The 22,963-nt window shown below is 49.8% G+C and overlaps 1 protein-coding gene across 1 annotated transcript in view; it reads right to left on the reverse strand.

Moving 5' to 3' along the window:
• Positions 1-22,963, reverse strand: part of MAP4 (microtubule associated protein 4) — a 93,661-nt gene that overhangs the window by 56,641 nt on the left and 14,057 nt on the right. The window contains exons 4-7 of the mRNA XM_079301197.1: positions 2,857-2,970; positions 2,526-2,636; positions 1,557-1,685; positions 323-397 (exon numbers count right to left, since the gene is read on the reverse strand). Coding sequence (XP_079157323.1) covers positions 323-397; positions 1,557-1,685; positions 2,526-2,636; positions 2,857-2,970 — 429 coding nt within the window. The remainder of the gene's footprint in view (positions 1-322; positions 398-1,556; positions 1,686-2,525; positions 2,637-2,856; positions 2,971-22,963) is intronic.

Here is a 22,963-nt window from a genome sequence, read left to right on the forward strand (position 1 = left end):
CCCAGGGACACTTGCACTGCCCAGGCTGCTCTAAACCCCAATGTCCCACCTGTGCCAGGGCCGCCCCACCCTCCCAGCCAGGAATTCCCCCAAATCTCCCACCCAACCCCACTCTCTCCCAGCTTGAAGCCATTCCCACTCCTCAAAGATGCATCTCCACTCTGAAGTGAGCAGCACAAGCAGTGCTGTCCCTGCCCAGGTCCCCTGTGACTGTCACAGCCTCCTGTCCCCTGAGGGGACAGACAAGGAGAGGAGCTGGCTCTGCTGCTCAGGAGCTCTCTACCAACATTTCCTGCAGATTCAGCTCAAAACTGTTTTTTACCTGGTGGCTCAACAAAGAAAGAGGTATCTGGTCCCTTCATGTCCTGCTGAGCTCCCATCCAGTATTCCTCAGGTGCTGTGGGAACAGACACAGTGAACCCAGGGCTTTCACCTCCCAGTGGGAGGTTCTGACTCTGCTGCCTTGGGAGTTCATCCTCAGGGGATTTTCAATTCCCTCTATTCTGTTTTTCCATTATTACTGGGAGGGAAATATTCCCCCAGAAATTCCCTGCCATCAGACTAGAGCTGGAGCCAGCCCTGAGCCCAGGGGCCAAGGGGCAGCTCCTTCCCTCACTTCTCTGCCTAAGCAGGGGGGGCTGCAAAAGCTCCATCCTCAATCTCCCAGTGCAGAATCCCAGAATGGTTTGGGGCTGAAGGGACCTTAAAGCTCATCCCATGACAGGGACACCTCCCAGTGCCCCAGGTGCTCCAAGCCCTGTCCAGCCTGGCCAGGGGCACTGCCAGGGACATAGGGACACTGCCAGGGGTCATGGGGCACGGCCAGGGGTCCAGGGGCACTGCCAGGGGTCATGGGGGCACTGCCAGGGACATAGGGACACTGCCAGGGGTCATGGGGCACTGCCAGGGGTCATGGGGCACTGCCAGGGACACAGGGACAATACCAGGGGTCATAGGGACACTGCCAGGGGTCATGGGGGCACTGCCAGGGACACAGGGACACTGCCAGGGGTCATAGGGGCACTGCCAGGGGTCATGGGGGCACTGCCAGGGGTCATGGGGCACTGCCAGGGGTCATGGGGGCACTGCCAGGGACACAGGGACACTGCCAGGGGTCATAGGGGCACTGCCAGGGGTCATGGGGGCACTGCCAGGGGTCATGGGGCACTGCCAGGGGTCAAGGGGCACTGCCAGGGACATAGGGACAATGCCAGGGGTCCAGGGGCACTGCCAGGGGTCCAGGGGCACTGCCAGGGGTCATGGGGGCACTGCCAGGGGTCATGGGGCAATGCCAGGGACACAGGGACACTGCCAGGGGTCCAGGGGCACTGCCAGGGGTCATGGGGCAGCCACAGCTGCTCTGGGCACCCTGTGCCAGGGCCTCACACCAGAACATTCCCCCTGAACCAACACTGTCCATACCAAGAGGAAACTTTCCAATCTTGACTCAATTTCTGTATCAACTCCCCAGCAAGATTCTTTAGCACTCCTAAACTGGGATTTTCCAGCTGCTAACCTCCAAACCCAGGCAGGAAGAGAAAACATTTGCTTCTCACCTGCTTTTCCTGGCAGGAATTCTGTGCCTGACTCGAGGCCCATGAAGGCTGATGGGTCCAGAGCCTCTGCAGGGGAATAGAGAGACCCCAGGAAAGGTTGTTCAGGTCCCATCATGGATCCATGTGGAGCTAAGGAAATAAAAAAACTTTTGTTCATCACCAGCCCCAGTGAGTCCTCTCCTAAATTTCAAATCCTACCACACTTGGACTGTTCTGCTCAGCAGCAGTTCAGATAAATCTGCATCACATGTTAGTTCTGCTTCACAAACCATAAATTCTGGATTTAACAGAAATTTCTGACAAGGTGTAAGAGAGTAAACACAGGCAAATTATTTCCTTTGGCTTTCTGCTTCTGCTCCCATGAATTCCTGATGGTAATCCCTAAATAATCTAATATAAACATAATAATCCAAGAGTGAAATCCTGAAGAGCACTTTGCTGAGTATCTGTGTTTTAGGCATTAAAAGAAGGGAAGGGGAAGGGGAAGGGGAAGGGGAAGGGGAAGGGGAAGGGGAAGGGGAAGGGGAAGGGGAAGGGGAAGGGGAAGGGGAAGGGGAAGGGAAGGGGAAGGGAAGGGGAAAGGGGAAGGGGAAGGGGAGGGGAAGGGGGGGAAGGGGAACGGGGCCGAAGGGGAACTGGGGCAAGCGGGAGGGGAAGGGGAAGGTGAAGGGGAAGAGAAGAGAGAGAAAGAGAAGAGAAGAGAGAAGATGAGAAGGAGAAGGATGAAGAGAAGAGAAGAGAATAGAGAAGAGAAGAGAAGGAAGAGAAGAGAAGAGAAGAGGAAGAGAACGAGAAGAGAAGAAGAGAAGAGAAGAGAAGAAGAGAAGAGAAGAGAAGAGGAAGAGGAGGAGGAAGAGAAGAGAAGAGAAGAGAAGGAAGAGGAAGAGAAGAAGAGAAGAGAAGAGAAGAGAAGAGAAGAGAAGAGAAGAAGAGAAGAGAAGAGAAGAGAAGAGAAAAGAGAAAACTCACCAAGGATGTCCCTGGCAGCCTCAGCATGGCCTGGGAACAGGGGCACGTTCTTCATGTCTGTGGGGAAGGGGAAATCTGGCAGGTTCTCCCCTCTGTGGATGCTGAAGGGATCTGCAGAGACACAAGAGGCAGGGTCAGCAGCCAGGGGACAAGAATGTGACTGGAACAAGAGGATGAGGATGCACCATCCCAAGGAAAAGCTGATTTTGGGATTGTGCACCAGGAGCTAAACCCTATGTAACTGGAATTTCCACCCATGGGGCAGGGATGGGAGAGAAAGGGGACAGGGACAGAGCCCCCAGGAGCCCAGGGCAGGCTGCTCAGCTCCTACCAGCCATGTCCAGGGGTTTGAAGCACAGCTCCCTCTCCTCTGCTGGCCAGGAGTCGTTACGGTCCAGGAACTCCTTGTAGGACATCTTCTCATCCATGATTTCCCCTGGGAATACTGACAGGGGAGGAGAGGATCAGCTGGGCAAAAGGCACATACTGGAAGATTTCAAATGGATTGTTGCACCATGTGACATCCCCAGGTAACAGGGACTGGCAGCCAAAGCAGAGACACAAATATTCTTTTTTTTTTTCTGGTTTGATGCAGTTCTTAAAACAAGGCTCAGAGTGATGGGGATTTCTGTGTGCTGAGAACAGACTCCATGGAAGTGCTGTCCTGCTCCAGAGCCTCCAGCTGCACCACAGGAACAAAACCCCAAGTCCTGAAGCTTTGAACAGGACAAACTCAGTGGAAAGGTCCAAAATTAATACCCAGACTAATGACTTGTAGCTTTATTTCCATTTTAAGAACATCTGAATTTGTCTCTTCTGAGGACAGCATTAGAGTTTTAAACTGGTCCCAGTTTCTTCTGGGAAGAAACAGAAATATTTACAAATTCCCTCATTCTCTGCTCTCTGCCAGCACATCTCTTCATGCTTTTAATATTTTTACCTTCACTTAGCTGACAATACCTGCAAGCCTGGAGCTCAGGAGATGAAATTCATCACAAAATATCCCTGGATATAACCCTTAATTCAGTGCAACACTGCAGTAAATAAAAACAACCCCAGTGCTGAGGCACAGAAGGGAAGAATTCATTAAAAACAAGACCCAGGTCTGTAAAATCAACAACTTGGAGGGGTCAGGGGGGCTGGGAGCTCACAGCAAGGTGGGCAGAGATTCAACTCCAAAAATAATAAAAAAATAAAAATAAAGAAAATAAAAATAAAAATAAAAATAATGCTGTGATTGAGAAATAAAGAATAAGATGAAAAATGGCTTTTGTGGGGCTTGGAGTTTGTTTCACATCACAAAACAAGGAAAGGCCACCAGTAAAACCATCAGAGGGTTTGGGTTTAGAGGAGCAGGAGGGGATTCCTTGGAGTTTGAAATGTGTCCTAACCTCTTTTTAGGGCTAAATATTAAATATTAGTTCTAATTAATAATATAATTAATCAAATACATATTAAATAATAATCTAAATAATAATGTAAATATTAATGCAGCCAATAATATAATATATGGGATAAATTATGTTATATATATTATAAATAAATGTAACATACAGTATATATTATATAATATACACATTATATATATTATATATACATTATAATATATTCTATGTTTTCATGCACATTGTATTATATAACATATATTTTATACACATAATTTATATATTTTCATGTGTATTATATACCTATTATATAAGTTTATATATTTATATATATGTCAATTATGTATGCTCCATTATTCTATACATATTTTTATTTATATATACATGCAGACACAAAGACTTCAATATATAACATAGAACATATAATATGCAATATATAATATAATATATACAATACATAATATAATATGTAATATATAATATATAATATAGTATCTATAATCTATAATATATTATGTATAATATATTATATATAATATATTATATAGAATTCTACATTATATATTATATATTGTATACTATATATTATGTATTATATATTATATATATAATATATAATATTTTATATATATAATATTATATAAAAATAAATATGTGCAATAACTAATGCAAATAATGTCAAATAATGTGTGTGTGACACTGTGTGTGTGACACTCACTCCATGTGTCCCATTCCTGTGTGTCCCCACTCTCAATATTTTATTTGCTAATATAATATAATTTTGGTAATATTTGATTTAGCTTTGCAAAGTGCTCTGGAGATAAAAGTGCCACTGCAATGTGTCAAGAGACATTACTATTATTTACCATTATTTGTGGTACAGAACAGAAAGGGATTTAATTAGATTCCATTGTAAATTCCTCTAGACAGGAGCCTGTCATTTGTGTGTCTATAAAACTATTTAAAGCATTAAAAAAAAAAAATTAAATAGAAGACATTAAAAATCCTTGACAGTGTGAGGAAGAGCCTGGGAGCAGTTAAAAACATTCAAGAACTTCTTCAATATTCTGATATTGTGACATTGTGACAGTGCTGGGTTGGACCCACACTGAGGCTGATGGAGAACATCACTGCTTGAACTTTAAATATTGGGAACAAATCTATTTGTTAGCAAAAACACAAAACTAACAATTTATCAGCATATTGCCTTGATTAAAGATTCCACAGGGCAGAACAGGAAATTGGGGTTAGAAAGGCAAACCTGAAGAAATGCTTCCACTTTGGGGGGGTTTAGCAGCCAGGCTGTTCTTTAAATAAAGAGGGGGCTGGAGAAGCAGAGAACAGGAATTGCAGTGGGAAATATTTCCAATCCAAAATATGAACCCAAGAGCAGCAAAACCCAGTGAGAGTCAGAGCCCAGAGCTGGGAACAGCAGCAGCAGCAGCCAAATCCTCCCAAACCTTACCCAGCTCTGGGATATTCTGCACACAGCACTTTCACTGCAGGTGCTAATTAAAATCCCAATTCTTCCCAGCAGGAATTTGGGTGCAGGGACAGGGACAGGGCTGGAGCTGTCACCCCTTCCCTGGGCCCCCCTGCCAGAGCCAGGACAGCAAAGATCACAGTCACCATCAGCAAAACCCCTCTGCTATTCCCAAAATCTGTTCTTTTATTTGCTATCAAGTGGGCACTTCCAGCTCATTTGCTGTCCCCATCCCAATATTCAGTTTTTCCTTATCAAACCTGGAACACAAAACATGATGTGATTTCCCAAGTAGTGGGCAAAGAGGATTTTCCAGCTCCAAACCCAACCTCCCCAAACCCACCTTCTGCCTCTGACCCACCAACAGAAGACACCAAAAACAAAAAGGAGCAGCCAAACTCTCCCAAGGCCCAGTGCAGATAATGCACTGCACACAAAATGCAAATCTGACAGATCCCACAGACCTGTAAAGCAATTTTAGCAAGTATTAAAGCTGGCTGATAGCTGAAAATCCGGTTACCAGCCCTGATAATATAAACCAATGTAGGATTAGAGCTTACAAAGTCTTGCTTAAAGCAAAAAAAGACCATTAACAATGTACTTAGAGAGCAAACTTGCAGTAAAAACAAGGATGGCCTGCAGGGCTGGCAGGGCAGGCTGGGTGGACACTCAGCAGTGCTGTGACAGAGCCCAGCTCTGTGTGATCACTGCCCAGCCCAGCACAGCCACACCAACCAGCTGCCCCTGCACCAGCCAAAAGTGCCCTCCTGGTGGCCAGGACTGCCCCAGGACTGCCCCAGTGCTCTCTGAGGACAGGATTAACTCTAAAGCTGCTCCCTGCAGGGATGCTAATCTGGGAGAGCTCCAGCTCAGGGTTAAGGATCTGCAAAGGCACCAGAGAGCAGCCAGGAGAGGGCCCTGGCAGCACCCAGCTGGCAAAATGGGCAGAGGGAGCTTTGGGAGCTCCATCCCTGCAGAAATGCCAGAGGGAACTCAGCCTGGGATGGGGCAGCTCCCATGGAGGCTCTGCTGGCTTTGCTGCACTTGTCTCAGCCAGGCCAGTAAATTCACATCAGACTCACAGGGAATGGAAATGCCCACCACACTCATCCCCTTCCTCAGGGTGTGGCACCTGCAGCCTCAAAAAGGAGCTTCAGAGTCACCATGGAATGGTTTGGGCTGGAAAGGACCTAAAATCCCACCCAGTGCCAGCCCTGCCATGGCAGGGACACCTCCCCCTGTCCCAGCTCTCCAGCCTGGCCTGGGACATTCCAGGGATGCAGGGGCAATTCCCAATTCCCAATATCCACCCATCCCTGCCCTCTGGGTCCTGTCCATCCCTGGGTCCTGTCCCTCCAGCCCTTGTCCCTCTCCAGCTCTCCTGGAGCCCTCCAGAGCCCCTGGAGCCTTTCCCTCTCCACACTGGATCCTTTAAGGACTACACAGGAGATTCAGATTTTTTTGGGAGCACTTGGTAGAGGCTGCTCAGGTCATTTATTACCAGGAGCAACTTCTGCTTCCCACCTGAGTGAACATGAGAACTCTGCCTGCACGTCCTGTCTCATTTTCAGGCACACACCCCTTCAATCTGCTGCCCAGTGCACTGGGACAGGATGGGATCTACCTGGAACATCAGCTAAAAACCCCAACAGGCAGCCAAGGCATTCCAGGCTCTCCTTCCCTTGCTCAGGACATCATTTCCTGACATTATTTAAGGTAAAGAAGGCAAAAGTTTCACCTGAAGGGTCACAGGTTGCCTCCCCCAAGATGCTCAGGCTGTCTGTGCCAGCTGGCTTTAGAGTAAACATGGAGTATCTTGCAGGAATATCCCCTCAATGCTTTGTTATCAGTCTCATCGTTTTGTAAAATAAAATATTGCCTAGCTCAGTTCAGAGTGAAGGGTCTGAAAATCCCCCTGAGTGAGTTTTGCAGACAAGCTTTACTAATCCCCAAAATCTAAAGGGATCGGCACAGACAAGAACTACATGGAAAAAGATGTCACCCAGCCACCCAAAGGGAGGTTGTACATTTTTATCCAAGGGGATAAGAGCTCAAGATTCCAAGAAGTTTTTGCATTTAATGAATATCTAAAGCACTAAGCTGGCAGCCCTGATGGAGAATTCACCCAGAGCAGAGCTGTCAAAGCTGGTTACCCCCTCCCTCTCCTCTTGTCACAGGAAAATGCAGCAATTCCATGGAAAACTAAAATCTGGCACTGGGCAGGTTGGCCAGAGGGACTGTGGAGTGTCCAGCCCTGGGTTAATTCCAAGCCCAGGTTTAGGAGTCACAGGTTCCCTGCAGCCTCCTGAGCCCTCACAGGCTCCTCAGCTGCTGGGAGAAAAGACATTTCTGTCCTTGAGAAAAGGTTAACTCCCAGCAGCCAGTGCTGAGCCCAAATCTGGCTGAAATTACACAAAATGCTTTCATTTTATATATTTAATATCAGAATGGTTTGGGCTGCAAGGGACCTTAAAGAGCATCTCATTCCAACCTTCCACTGCAGCATCCCAGCTGCTCCAAGCCCCTTCCAGCCTGCCCTGGGACACTTCAGGGGCAGCCACAGCTGCTCTGGGAATTCCAACCCAGCCAGGAATTCCATCCCAATATCCCACCCATCCCAGTATCCCACCTATCCCAGTATCCCACCCATCCCAGTATTCCATCCCAGTATCCCACCCAGCCCTGCCCTCTGGCAGTGGAAGCCATCCCCCCTTGCCCTGGCACTCTCAAGTCCCTGAAATGAGAAGCAAATTAAATTCCTGGATGGGAAGAAGAGGAAGATCAGGAATCTATTAAAGGTCCTCTAGAAACTGCAGGGCATTTCAGAGGGTGCTGACAGTTCCAGAAGGGTTTTACTGCTGTCCCTCTGAAATTCCAGGAGGTTACATAACCCTGAATGCTAAAAGGGCTCTGTGCTATGGCTGTCAGAACCAGTATCTCCAAACTTCAGAGATGCAAACTCAGGAACTTGAAAGTTCAACACAAGGTTCATGTTCTGCCTTGTAAAAAAAAAAAAAAAATCTGCAAGGAAAATAAAATATGCAGTTGCTACAGTTTCTTGTCCAGTTTTTTTCCCTTCCTCACTTCCCCTTCCCAGAGGGAATTTTCTGGCAGTAATTGCTTTGTCATCATTTGGGAGGTGGAAGCACAGAGCTCCCATCTCCACCTCTGCCCTAAGTGCTCTGTGTTTGTTCTGCTGCTGCTCCCATGGCAATGGCTGCTCAGAGGTGAGGAATCCTCAGCAGGGCTCAGAGTATTCCCCAGAGCCCTGGACCATGGGCACAGCAGGGCTCCCACCTCCCCAGACTCCTCACCTGGAACACCCTCACAGACCCCTCATCTTCTAATAACAGGGCACCTCAAGCTCTGCTTTTACACAAAAAACTCATTAAGACTTATTTCCACCTCACTGGAAATAAAATACATCAGGTGTGGGGAGCTGGAGAGGGACAGGGGACAAGGGATGGAGGGACAGGAGACAGGGAATGGCTCCCACTGGTAAGGAATGGGATGGATGATGGATGGATGGATGGATGGATGGATGGATGGATGGATGGATGGATGGATGGATGATGGATGGATGGATGGATGATGGATGGATGGATGGATGGATGGATGGATGGATGGATGGATGGACGGACGGATGATGGATGGATGGATGGATGATGGATGGATGGATGGATGGATGGATGGATGGATGGATGATGGATGGATGGATGGATGGATGATGGATGGATGGATGGATGATGGATGGATGGATGGATGGATGGATGGATGGACGGACGGATGATGGATGGATGGATGGATGATGGATGGATGGATGGATGATGGATGGATGGATGGATGGATGGATGGATGGATGGATGGATGGATGGATGGATGGATGATGGATGGATGATGGATGATGGATGGATGGATGGATGGATGGATGGATGATGGATGGATGGATGGATGGATGATGGATGGATGGATGGATGATGGATGGATGGATGGATGGATGGATGGATGGATGGATGGATGGATGATGGATGATGGATGGATGATGGATGGATGGATGGATGGATGATGGATGGATGGATGGATGGATGGATGGATGGATGGATGATGGATGGATGGGATATTGGGCAGGGATTCCTGGCTGGGATGGAATTCCCAGAGCAGCTGTGGCTGCCCTGGATCCCTGGCAGTGTCCAAGGCCAGGCTGGACAGGGCTTGGAGCAGTCTGGGATATTGGGAGATGTCCCAGCTCGAGCTTTTTATTTGGCTTTTCTCAGCCAAGTGCTACAACTAAGACACTTCTGTTTCACCTGGGGTTCCTTCCCAAAGCCAGAAGCCTTCTGCACATCCTTGGCAGGAACATTCAACCCACAGGCAGGCAAGAACCCCCCAGACCTGCTCAGCAGGCCCATGGTTGGTGCAGGTGACACAGAGAACATTTCCCATGGGAAGCCAGGGCAGCAATGCCAGGGTGAGGCAGCTGCACTCCTCCCCATTGCCTGTCCCTGAATCCTGCCCCAGAACTGAGGAGAATAACCCACAGCAAACTCTGTGCCCAGGCTGAAAGAGAAGCTGAAATAGCTCAGTTCTGAGACAAAAGGATCATAGTGAGGAGTGGGCACAGGAGGCCTGTCCAAACCCTGTTGTGTTGGCACAGGAGAGCCCCAGAGACCCCAGAATCTTGGAATTATCCAGGCTGGAAAAGCCCTCCCAGCCCATGGAGTGCACCCTGTGCCCCATCCCCTCCTTGTCCCAGCCCAGAGCTCTGAGTGCCACCTCCAGGTGACACCTGCAGGGATGGGGATCCAAACCTCCCTGGGCAGCTCCAATCCCTGACCCCCTTTCCATGAGGAAATTCCTGCTGCTGTCACCCTGGGGCTGTTCCCTCTCCCCCTGCCCCTGTTCCCTGGAGCAGAGCCTGACCCCCCTGTCCCCTCCTGCCAGGGAATTTTGGGGAACCAGGAAGTTTCCCCTGAGGCTCCTTTTGTGCAGGCTGAGCTGTGAGCAGCAGCTGAAGGCTCCTCCTGCCTGTGCCAGCCTGGCCACACCACGAGCACACAGTGATGGCACAAAGATCCCCAGGGACAAACCTGGGGTGTAAAATGAATCTCCCACCCAGCTGGGATGCTCTGGTGCCCTACAGAAGGTTCCAGAGCAGCCTGGGAGGAGCCCCAGTGAGTTTTGGGCAGTGCCACCCCAGGCAGGGACAGTGTGTCCCCTGTGCTGGCACATGGAGCAGTGACAGTGCAGTTTCAGAGGAGCTGTGACCTGCAGCACTGTCAGCCCTCCTTCTGAGCAGGGAGAGGCAATTTCCCCTGCAAGGGCTGTTGCCAAATTTAAACAGCTTTATCCTGATTCAGGGAATGCTGCAGCTCAAGCTCCATGATGGGACAGAGCTGAGCCTGACTCTGCTGGGTGAGTGCAGGGTCAGCAGCAGGGCAGAGCACAGGGAGCTCTCCAAGTTTCCTTTCCCCCAGGAAAATTGTGTCTAGGACAGGGACACAGATCCCCCCAAGCCTCTGGAGAAGGGGGAGGGATGAGCAAACACTACCAGAGACAGCAGAGGCAGAGAAGGAGCCAAGAATTTGTGAGGTGAGCAGGAGCAGCTGCAGTGGGGCTGTGGCAGCTGCCAGGTGTGTGGGGCTCAGAGCAGAGCACTGGCACAGCTGCTGAGACACCTCATGGATTCCCAAAAATGTCCAAACCAGGCTGGGCTGGGGCAACCTGGGACAGAGGAAGGAGCCACTGCAACCCTGTGAGGTCCCTTCCCACCCACACCATTCCAGGACTGTGACTCTCCTCTGGCCCAGCAAGAGGCCCAGGAATGCCCTGCAGCCCAGCCAAAATTTGGGCAGGTACCAGACTCAGTTCAGGGAATCCTGAGCTGCAGCCTGAGCTGATGCCAACACCTACAGAGGGTTCAGGACACCTCAAACACAGCAGAGCAGCCAAACCACCATCTGCTGCCAGTCTGCACACAGCACTGGGCCTTGCAAAGTGTCCCCTGCTCCCAGGAAATCCTGGAGACACAGAGTGGATTTTTAAAAAATGCCTGAGGAATAAAAAAATCAGGAAAACTAAAAAAAAAAACATTCCCTACTTCCCACTGATGATGATCTGGTACCTCAAACCTTCCTTGAGCTTTATCTTTCTGAGACCAAACCACATTTACCATAAAGAGCAAACCTGCAGATTTCTCTTCAGCAGGACACAAAGTACTCCTTTATCTTTACCAGGATTTCTCCTCCTGCTATGCCACCTCAGCCCAGCTCTGTTCTGGCTGTGGGAATTTTGGGAGTGAGTTCTTTCCAAGGCTCAGGCACACACCAGCCATTGCCCAGCCTGCTTCCCTTTGCCTGGCAGAGCCTGGCCAGAGCTGCCAGGAGCAGGAGCAGGACCTGGACCTGGACCAGGATCAGGATTAGGACCAGAACCAGAACCAGGACCAGAATCAGGATCAGAATCAGAACTAGGACCAGGACCAGTGCCCAGCTCCCACACCCAGCACTCAGCAGGACCCACCTGATGCTCCCTGTGCTGAGCCACAGCTGCTGCAAACCCCAAATCCTCCCCTGACAACATCCCAGAACTGAATTCTGTTTTTTCCAAATGCAATCAGGGCCAGAGGAGAAAACAAAAATAAGTAAAAGCAGCACTTACAGTGTCTGGTGGGGATCACGAGCTCCAGGTGTGCTCCTGTGAGAGTCAATATTGACAGAACCAAGGAGAACAAGGTGCATGCACCAGCTCCCTGATCCACTAACTGCACTTTTCAGCTATTCCTCTGCCTGGGGAGGGCACAGAACTGACTCTTCTCAAAACTTTCAGCAGATAAAACACATGAAGCAAACATCCCCCCTGCACCATGTTGTGCTACAGCTCATCTCCTGCCTCCTCACCTTTATCACTCCAGCTGGTTCTGTCTGCTTGGCTCACCACTTGCCCTGACAGCTTTAATTAAAGAAGTTAAAATCAACAATGCTCCACACCCCCAGCCCAGGGGGTGCCCTCTCCATCACCTGGGAACTCCCATCCCCATCCTGGAGCTCCCCTGGCCTGGATGGAGCCTGTGCTCTGATCCTGATCAAATGATAAAAACCAGAACTGGACCAGGCAAAGGGCTGAACCCTGCAGCCCCCTGTGCCTCACCTTCCCCTCCAGCTTTAACAGCTCTCTCCCAACCTTCTCTTATCTCTAATAAACTGGAAATCCTCCTCTTTTGACTCCTGCACTCCAGTGCTTGTAAATCACTGTGCACCATAATCTGGGGAGTTCTTAAATCTCTCCAGCTCTAAGTCCTTGCTTCCATTTTTATTAATTTCCTCCTTTTTTTTTTTTTTTTTCCAGACTCTTAAAAGCATTGACACAGCCTCCTTGGAACTGCTCTGTGAATGTCTTTCCTATCCATACAGATCATTTCCCTCCATTAGTTTTTTAGCACTTTACCTTCCCAACAGGTTTAACTCCTGACTGCCAAGATGAGTTTAAATTTATTGCCCTTTCCTCCCTCCTGCTCATGTTTTTATTGCCTAAAAATAGCCAATTCTATCATATTCCCTTTTCCCACCCAGCTGTCCTAAGGGAAACCATGCAGCAGCTCCATGATTAACCCTTCCCTAGGCTCAAAACATCCCAACTCTTTAATTCAGGTTGGGAGCCAACATTTGTCCCCAGGAGCTGCCATGGGGAAGCCCCTCTGAGAATGAGGAATGAATTATAAACGTGTAAAGGAGTGTGGGAACTCTGCAAAACATCCCTGTCACCCTTCCCCACGTTCCACCACACTGTTATCAGCAATTCCAGCCTGCAATTCCAGCTTTTGGTTGCTGTTTGGATGCAAAATGCTTCATTTCTTCTGACCTACATATTCTGGCACCTTCACTGTGCCTCACACGAGATGGAGAGGAGCCACTCACAAGTGACAGTATTTACTGTCACCCTTGAAACACAGAAATACACACACCCATCTAGCTGTGCATATTGAAATGGATTTTTTTTTCTGCTCCTTCCTGGATCCCATCTGTGGGTGCACACCACGCTCCCCCCACACGCCTGTTGTGCAGAATGAGATGGGGATCATGGAAATAAGAGCTTAAAATAGCAAATTTCCCTTCAGCACTGGAGTGCTGTTTGTTTGTGGCTGTGATTCCAGCAGCCCCTGCTCACACACATCACCCTGACCTACTTTCAGCTTCCCCAATCCCGTGGCACAGGAGGAATCAGCAGCAGTCAGGAGAAATCTCTCTGCCACGTTTGTAATAGAGTTTTATGGCCATTAATTCCAGCTAGTGTCAAACTAATGACACGAGGGACATCAAAGCATGAAGGCATTTACATAATTCCAGCAGGATCTACAATTCTATCACTGTTTATTCTGCTGGAGAGTGAGGAAGATGCCATGCTGTGTGTGCTCTTTTGAAATCACTCTGATTTACAGCCTTGCACACAGGCAGCCAGTTTTCTAGGAATTCTTTAATTCCTCACTAAGGACTTTCTGATGTTTTGAAATAAACCCTGCCAATTTTATTTCCCTCTGAAAATCAAGGAAATGAAGTGCTTGCATTGAGCCCTGAGAGGCACAGCCTGGTAGGTGAGGGAGCAGCTCAGCTCAGAGCAGGGATGTTCTGTGGGAGCTGCCAAACAACCACCCAGAGATGGGATGGAAAAGGAAAAAAAAACAACATGAATTCTGGCTCAGCTCCCTGCTCTGGACTGAGCTGTCTCACCTAGATGGAGCTGACAGCACGGGCAGGGCTGGGGTTTGATGGAGACACAAGTGGACATTTGCAGGGTTCTGGGAGCTCTGCTCACCCTGCAGGGCTCAGACACTCCCCAGGCTGGGGCTGGGCTTGGGGACAGCTCACAGTGTCACCTTCACAGCCAGACAGGGAGCAGGAGGTGCCAGGGCAGCTCTGGGTGACTCCAGCAAGGCACAAAACCCCCAAATCCTGCCCCACTTTGGAGGGGTTATGGCTCAAAATCAGAATTCGCCACCAAAAAGATGAGCACTGAGAATTGAAGCCTTGAATGGTTTGGGTGTGCAGAGACCTTCAGGATCATCCAGGGACACCTGGGCAGGGACAGGGACACCTCCCACTGCCCCAGCTGCTCCAAGAGACACCCCTGAGACAGAGAAATAGCACAAGACTCAGAAGGTAAAAATCTGATGTGAGCCCTGTGAGCAGCAATTCTAAAATCACCACAAGAAACAAAACTGCCAGCTGAAACCACTCATCAGCCCATTTATACATATATGTATATTTATGTGTTTTTAGCTGAAAGTCTGGCCAGGCAAATCTCATCTTCATCAACTCTCAGCTACAAAATGGGGCAACTCTAATTTGGATCTTTCCAGGATTATCAAGAATTATTATTATTATTATTATTATTATTATTCCTATTGAATCTGAGATTGTCTTTGGTAGAATACAGAGCTGCACTAAACTACCTGAAACTTTCAGTGACACATACAAAATTGCAGATTTTTTTTTTTTTTTTTTTTTTTTAAGCAGAATTAGTAATTTTGGTTGTAAGATTGAGACATGGAGCCCCTAAAATCTTGCAAAACTGCCCTGAGTGACATTTTGAAAGAGCTGTTTGCATCAGAGGGAAACAGGAGAGTGTGAAAGTAGGAGATGGAACATCACAGATCATCCAGCAGAGCTTGACAAAGCTGAAAGCAAAGTATTTTTATCTGTAGCCAGGGGAAATGTTAGGGAAAGTGGAGACACAAGGAAATGACACAAAGGTAAATAAAGAGTTGGCCAAGTGACAAGTGGCAAAGCAATGTCAAAAGGGGAATTCTCTTCCTGGAGGAACATAACCAGTTATTAGAGTGTGAAGATCAAGGAGCCAAAATAAACCTTGCCTAATGTTTTCATTCCTAATCCTAGAAATCCCAAAGTTCTGATGAAGTTTAAAGTATCTTTTTTTTTTTTTTTTTTTCAGATAGAATATTCTGCCTGCACATCTCAGCAGCCCAGTTTCTGTTCCCTGTGTGAGATGGATCAGATCAGGTGCTGCCCAGTGATCAGAACCTCCCTGGGGTTTGATGACCCCTGAGTCTCCCTTCCACTCCAGATATTCTGATTTTGTCATTTCTCTTGGCAGGTTCATTCCCCAGCCCAGCACTGGGGTGGGAGATTTGGAAGCACACAAAGCTGGGCCCCAATTAGGGCAGAACTGGTGGCACCAGTGCTGTGCCAAATGCCATTAGCAGGGAATGTCAGAGACCCACAGAGTCCTGCTGGCAAGCACTGCCACATCCTCTGCCAGTGCAGCCACAGCTCCAGTGGCTGGCTCAGGAAACCTGAGCTCTCCTCCCAGCAGCAGCAGCTCCCAGTTTTCCTCCTGGAGCTGGGAAATGCCATCATGGTAAGCTTTAATCTGCACAGGTGAAAAAGGACTCCAGAAGATTGAAATGTTGTTTTTCAGTCCTTCAATCACCTCTGAGGGAACTCCCAACTCTCTGAAATCCAAGTCACTGAATGAATCCCCAGGAGTTCAGGAACAGCAGGGGAAGGCAGTGGGTTTGGCCAGTCTGGTTTTTTCAGAAGCCAGACCAAACTGAGGGTATGGAAAATACAACTGCACAGAATCACAGAATCACAGAATATCCTGAGCTGGACCCACCAAAGGCCAACCCCTGGCCCTGCACAGGTTGAACTTGCCACAGAGAAACACAGGAAATTCTCTTTGGGAAGATCAAACCTGCACAACTCCCTGGCAGGAGGGGACAGGGACAGGAGGAGAGGGAACAGCTCAGGGTGACAGCAGCAGGAATTTCCCCATGGAAAGGGGGTCAGGGATTGGAGCTGCCCAGGAAGGTTTGGATCCCCATCCCTGCAGGTGGCACCTGGAAGTGGCACTCAGAGCTCTGGGCTGGGACAATTTGGGCAGGAGGCACAGCTGGGACTGTGACCTTGGAGCTCTTTCCCAGCCCCAACAATTCCACGGCTCAGAGTCATTGCTCTCACTGAAAGGAAGAAGGTTAAACAGCATCCTGAGTTACATGACAGAACAAAATCAAACATCCCTCCCAGATATTTTTTGGGGGGTGGTGAACTGTGTTTTGCTCATCTCCTGCAGTCTCCTGTCACTTCTGTGCTTTGCCAAGTCACTTCTAATTCCAGAGGTGCCTCCAGCACCAATTGTCCAGAGGAACAGGCACAGCCCTAAAGTTGCAGAGCTGTTCCCAAGGGAGCTGTTAACCCTGCACTGTTCACAGGCACTGATTCATCCAAGAGAAGCAGAAATCCTGCCTGGCCACCCCCAGGAAGGAGCTTCTTTTGCCTTCCACTGCTGCCAAAACAAAGGGACAGGTTTGGGGGAAAAGCCAACACACAGAAATCCCAATCCCACCTCAACTGCTGGAACAAGCAGCTCCAGGTGAGGAGAGACCAGCTCTGCCATCCTGGGGAGAGCTGCTACCCACCAAATGGAACATCAGGAGCACAAACTTAGAAAAACCATCCCACACAGCATTTCCCACCTTTCCCCAGGGCAGGGGGAGCCTGGCTTGCAGGATTATCCCATGGAAGAGGAGACTGCTCCAAAGGGACCAGGATCAGGATCCTGAGCATCTCTCACACATCATTCCAGTTCTATAACTCCAGAAAGCAGCAAACCTTCCCTGTTCTGACAGTCAGCAGGAATTCAGGAAGGTTTAATGCCAAAAGCCAGAGTGTTTCAGACACACCAACTCCAAGGTGTGTGGAGTATTCCAAGGGTCAGAGCTGGAAAGCTGCTGCAGAAATTGCACCAAAATAGCAGCAAAAAGGGGAGATGACTGCTGAGGATATATCTAAGTTATATTTCAGGGAATTGCTCATGCAGGAGCTGAATTTGGTCAAACCTCTCTGCAGGGAGAGCAGCTCTGAGGGGTTTAAGGGGAGGCACCACAGCTTTGCTCAGCATTTCAGAGTTTCCCTTTGCTTAAGAGCTGCTCCAAGGTGGAGATTTGCTCTCAGCCCCAACCACCAAAGAGCTCCTGAGCAGCTTCACAGCTCCCAATACATTCCTTAACTATAAGGATAAAAATACAATTTTTTCCCAAAAAAAGGTCCCATTAATCCAAGATTACCCCGGTGCCAACCCACCCCGAAAGGAGAACGCTCGAGAACAACAGCTGGGGTGCAGCTAGGAAAGATAAAATGCACAATATAATCAGCCTTACCCTATTTGCAGTGATGGGGCTGAACTGGAAGAAGATTAAAGAGCTCAGGCCTCCGAGGGAGCCACAGGCAGAGGCAGGATTAGGGAAGTTTCCTATCCCAGGGTCAGATTTAGCCTGTGTCACACGACCTCTCAAAGCCATCCCAGCACACGACTCTTCCCCAAGGTTTTGTAAGCAGGATAAACCCCCATCAAATCCCTGCTTAGGGCAGAACCCCAGGTTCAGAGCAGGAATAAAAGGTGGGGAAGGAGGAGAGCCCAGCCTGGAGCAGCAGTGCAGGTACAACCCACCTTCCCCAGGTGCTGCTGGGCATGGAGCTCCCTGGGAATGGGATCAGGAATGGGATCAGCAGCTCCCTGGGAATGGGATCAGCAGCTCCCAGAGAATGGGATCAGCAGCTCCCTGAGAATGGGATCAGCAGCTCCCAGGAATGGGATCAGCAGCTCCATGGGAATGGGATCAGCAGCTCCATGGGAATGGGATCAGCAGCTCCCAGGAATGGGATCAGCAGCTCCTCCCTGGGAATGGGATCAGCAGCTCCATGGGAATGGGATCAGCAGTTCCCAGAGAATGGGATGAGCAGCACTCAGGGAATGGGATCAGCAGCTCCCAGGGAATGGGATCAGCAGCTCCCAGGGAATGGGATCAGCAGCTCCCCAGGAATGGGATCAGCAGCTCCCAGGGAATGGGATCAGCAGCTCCCAGGGAATGGGATCAGCAGCTCCATGGGAATGGGATCAGCAGCTCCTCCCAGGGAATGGGATCAGCAGCTCCCAGGGAATGGGATCAGCAGCTCCATGGGAATGGGATCAGCAGCTCCTCCCTGGGAATGGGATCAGCAGCTCCCAGGGAATGGGATCAGCAGCTCCTCCCTGGGAATGGGATCAGCAGCTCCCAGGGAATGGGATCAGCAGCTCCCAGGGAATGGGATCAGGAATGGGATCAGCAGCTCCTCCCTGGGAATGGGATCAGCAGTACCCAAGGAATTGGAATCAGCAGCTCCTCCCTGGGAATTGGGATCAGCAGCTCCCCAGGGAATGGGATCAGCAGCACCCAGGGAATGGGATCAGCAGCACCCAGGGAATGGGATCAGCAGCTCCCTGGGAATGGGATCAGCAGCTCCCAGGGAATGGGATGAGCAGCTCCATGGGAATGGGATGAGCAGCACCCAGGGAATGGGATCAGCAGCACCCAGGGAATGGGATCAGCAGCTCCCAGAGAATGGGATCAGCAGCTCCATGGGAATGGGATGAGCAGCACTCAGGGAATGGGATCAGCAGCTCCCAGGAATGGGATCAGCAGCTCCATGGGAATGGGATCAGCAGCTCCCAGGGAATGGGATCAGCAGCTCCATGGGAATGGGATCAGCAGCTCCCAGGGAATGGGATCAGCAGCTCCATGGGAATGGGATCAGCAGCTCCCAGGAATGGGATCAGCAGCTCCCAGGAATGGGATCAGCAGCTCCCAGGAATGGGATCAGCAGCTCCCAGGAATGGGATCAGCAGCTCCATGGGAATGGGATCAGCAGCTCCATGGGAATGGGATCAGCAGCTCCATGGGAATGGGATCAGCAGCACCCAGGGAATGGGATCAGCAGCTCCCAGGAATGGGATCAGCAGCTCCATGGGAATGGGATCAGCAGCTCCCAGGAATGGGATCAGCAGCTCCATGGGAATGGGATCAGCAGCTCCCAGGGAATGGGATCAGCAGCTCCCAGGAATGGGATCAGCAGCTCCCAGGCCCCCTGCCCAGCCCTGCACACAGAACATGCCCCCAGCACTGCAGAGTCATTCCCTGCTGCTCTGTGCTGATCCCCTCTGCAGCTCCAAGGCAAATATTTACCCAGGTGATCCAGTGGCAGAGATTAACTCCTGCTGTGAAACCAACAATGAACCCACCTGGCAGAAGGGTGATGATAAAGTGTTTAGACTCAGCTCAATTTTTGTGTCTTTTACAGTGCTGCTGTTTACTTTCCTTTGACAAGCCTTTCATTGAAATTCCCTACATTTAATCTCAAGGATCACTGCAGACTCCCCAGGAGCTACTGGAATAAACATGATGTTGTTTTAAGCACTGAAGAAAGGGAGAGAGGGGGGAAGTATCTTTTTAAGCTGCAGTTAAGTTCCAGAGAGACAAATTAAAGGCAAATTGGGTAATGTAAGTGCAGGGCTCTGGAGGAGGAGCAGTGAGGGTCAGCTACTCCTCATCTGCAGCAGTCTCTGTCTCTTCTACCTACCTCCAAACCACCTGAAAACAAGATTTAAAGAAGCTGCCTCCCTATGTGCCCAGAAACACTCCAGCTGCACAGAAATGCAGCTCTGAGAAACCACAAATCCATTGTGTGTAAAGGCTGAGAGCCCAAAGGATGGGCAGAGAAAAGGGTTCACATTCTCCAGGAGGTCCCAGCCTGCAGCTCCTCCCCAGACAAGGAGGTTTAAGTGCACTAATAACATATTAAATCCAAGGTACAAGCTCCAAAGTTCATTGAATATTTTAAGTCCCAGCTACTTGTTCAGGAAATTCAAGCCTTGTAGGACCCCATTAATTGACCCAGCTGTCAGATCCTTGCTAGAACAACTCCTGAGCATGCTGCAAAACAGAGAGGGTTTGTATTCCCAGATTTTAAACCTCACTAAGCCTCCCTGTTAAGCTTTTAATAGACTTCTCGACATATGTATGACTTCATTATAATCCTTTTAATTTCCTATTCAATGAGCCAAGGCAGGGACATCCCACCTCTGAAGCAAAGTCTGAAACAAAAAAAAAAAAATGCCAAGTAGTAGATTGGTGGGGAAACACCATGTGAGGGAGACCCAGCATGAAAACAGCATTTTGTACACAGAAAATGTACTTTTTTTTTTTTCCTATTTTTCCTTCATCTCTCATCCCAGAGCTCTGTTTCTCCACATCATGACACCACATGATGAACTCCAGGATGCTTTGGGTTGGAAAGGATCTCAAGTTCATCCTGTTCCAGCCCTGCCATGGCAGAGACACCTTCCACAGTCCCAGGAGCTCCAAGCCCCAGTGTCCATCCTGGCCACCCCAATTCCATCCATCCTGAGCCTGGCAGGAGCTGCAGGGCAGCCCTGAGAACTCCCTGCAGCATTTCCTGCAGCAGCAGCAGCTCCTTACACAACAGCCTAAGCTGCTTTGGCACAAGCAGGGCTGGTTCCAGCAGAACAGCTCCCTGAGCATGTCCTTCCCCACCTGGAGAGCTGCAGAGCCCCATGGCACAGCAGGAGGAACCTGGGGATGGCACCAGCACCCCCATTTCTGCTGCTTTACACTGCCCATCCCTAGAAACAACAACCAGGAATTCATGGGATGGCTGGGGAGGGAAGAGACCCCAAGGATCACCCACTGCCACCCCTCCCACTGTCCCAGCCCTGTCCAGCCTGGCTTGGGCACTGCCAGGGATCCAGGACAGCCACAGCTGCTCTGTCTGTGATTCCCAATGTTTATCAACACTTCAACACCTGGGAAACTTCTTGATGCTCTCTGAATGGTTCAGGAGCTGAGATGGTGCAGCTGCTCAGCTCCTGAGATGTAGGAAGACACAAATTCCTCATCTGGAAGAGCACCAGGACCTGGAGAAAAAAACCCTCAACCCCATCACCCTCCAGGAGCTGGGGAAAGCTCCACATTATTCCCTGGAAGGGTCTCTGTCCCCCCACAGCTGTCACACCACCTTCCCCCCAAAACAACCACCCCAAAGCTCAGGGACACTCACACAAACCCTCTGAGTCATGGAGGAACTCAGCAAAGCTGCTGAATTATTCACCTGGCTGCTGTTTTTAGACTGGAGCCACGGGAAACGTGAACTCCCTGGCAGTGAGCATGGCTGGATGCAGCCCCCTCTGAGCAGCCTGAAAAGCTCTGCCTGAAGCCCAGCAAGGGTAAAAGCCTCTGTAAAAAACAACTTGCAGCAAGAGGGAAATGCACAGGCAGGTGAGAGGCAAGGCAGTAGAAAAGCTCTGGTTAGAAGAGCACAGCTGTGGGTGTCCTATTCACAAAATGCTACAGAGAATAAACAGGCTGTGGGATGGTTTTGTTGGGGATTTTTGTTCATCCCCAGCCTGGGTTGGTGCTGGATTGTCCCAGGCCAGGGGCAGGACCTTGTCCTTGGCCCTGTAGAACCTCCTGAGGTTGGCACAGTCCCACCTGGCCAGGTCCCTGTGGGTGTCCCATCCCTGCCCTGCCCTGGGACAGCACCCAGAGCTCAGTGTCACCACCAGAGTCCCCAGGGTGCTCCAGTGGCACTGCCCTGGCACTGAGAGCAGGGCTGGTGCCACCCCTGAGCACCCACTGGTCACTGAGCCACTGACCACCACTGAGTGACCATTCCTGATCCACAAAAACACCCATGCAGGAACCCCCTGGCTCTCCAGTTTGGAGACAAGGATGTTGGGTGGGACAGAGTCAAACACTCCACAAGATCCTTGTCCTTGAGTTCAGGTTTCCAGCCTGTCAGGCAGCAAAGGATTCCAGTCCCAGCCTTTCCCCCTGCAGGAGCACCAGAGCAGCTGATGCAGCACCCAGAGATTCTCACCACAGAACAACTCGGGAGGGGTTAGTTTGAGATGTTTATTAGGGAGATTTATTCCACAGCAGTTACAGCTTCACATTGTACAGAGCATTGGAATTAATAATTCAGCATCAGGAGTGACACCAGACAGGAAGCACAGGGGGGTTAGAGCACAGCAAAGGCACAGCAGCACCTCCAGGGTGGAGGAAAGCAGGGAGGGCAGGAAATGTGAGCATTCCTGGTGGCTCCAAGGACACACACAACCCACACTGAGCTCAGTGGGACACCTGGATGTTCTCCAGGAGGGACAGAAGATCCAACACCCCGCAGAGACCCCCTGGATCACCCTGCAGGAACACCCACCCCAGCCCCAGAGCACAGCTCCCCTCCCTACAGCACATCAGTGAACCCAAGGGCACTTCAAATAAACCACAAGCAGGGACACAAATGTGGGTGGGAGCATGGGGGTGCCATGGGATGAAGGTTTGCAGTGGGGACAGCAGAACCCTGGGGCTGGAGGAGCTCTCCCTGCCCCAGGATGAGCTGCTGGTCCCAAACCCCTCTGCCCACAAATCCCTCCAGCCATGACTTTAAAGCATTGCTGCCTTTCAATAAAGCATCTGTGGGAGTGGGCAAAGTCTCATATTCAGGTAACCTGAAACCTTCTATCATTCAATCTGAAAATACCTCTCAGTCTAATATTATTTATTCTCTATTTCTAGGGCACAAGAGTTAAGCCCACTTAAGGCAAAAGGTGAGGAAGAACAACTGAGGAGCTAAGTTAAAGTGATTTGCTTCAAAATCACATTAAAAAAAAAAAAAAAAGCTATGAAAACAAAGCCAAGAATGCAAGAATCTCCTTTTATGGCC

The sequence above is a fragment of the Erithacus rubecula genome, assembly GCF_903797595.1.
Source record: "Erithacus rubecula genome assembly, chromosome: 3".
Classification (NCBI taxonomy): domain Eukaryota; kingdom Metazoa; phylum Chordata; class Aves; order Passeriformes; family Muscicapidae; genus Erithacus; species Erithacus rubecula.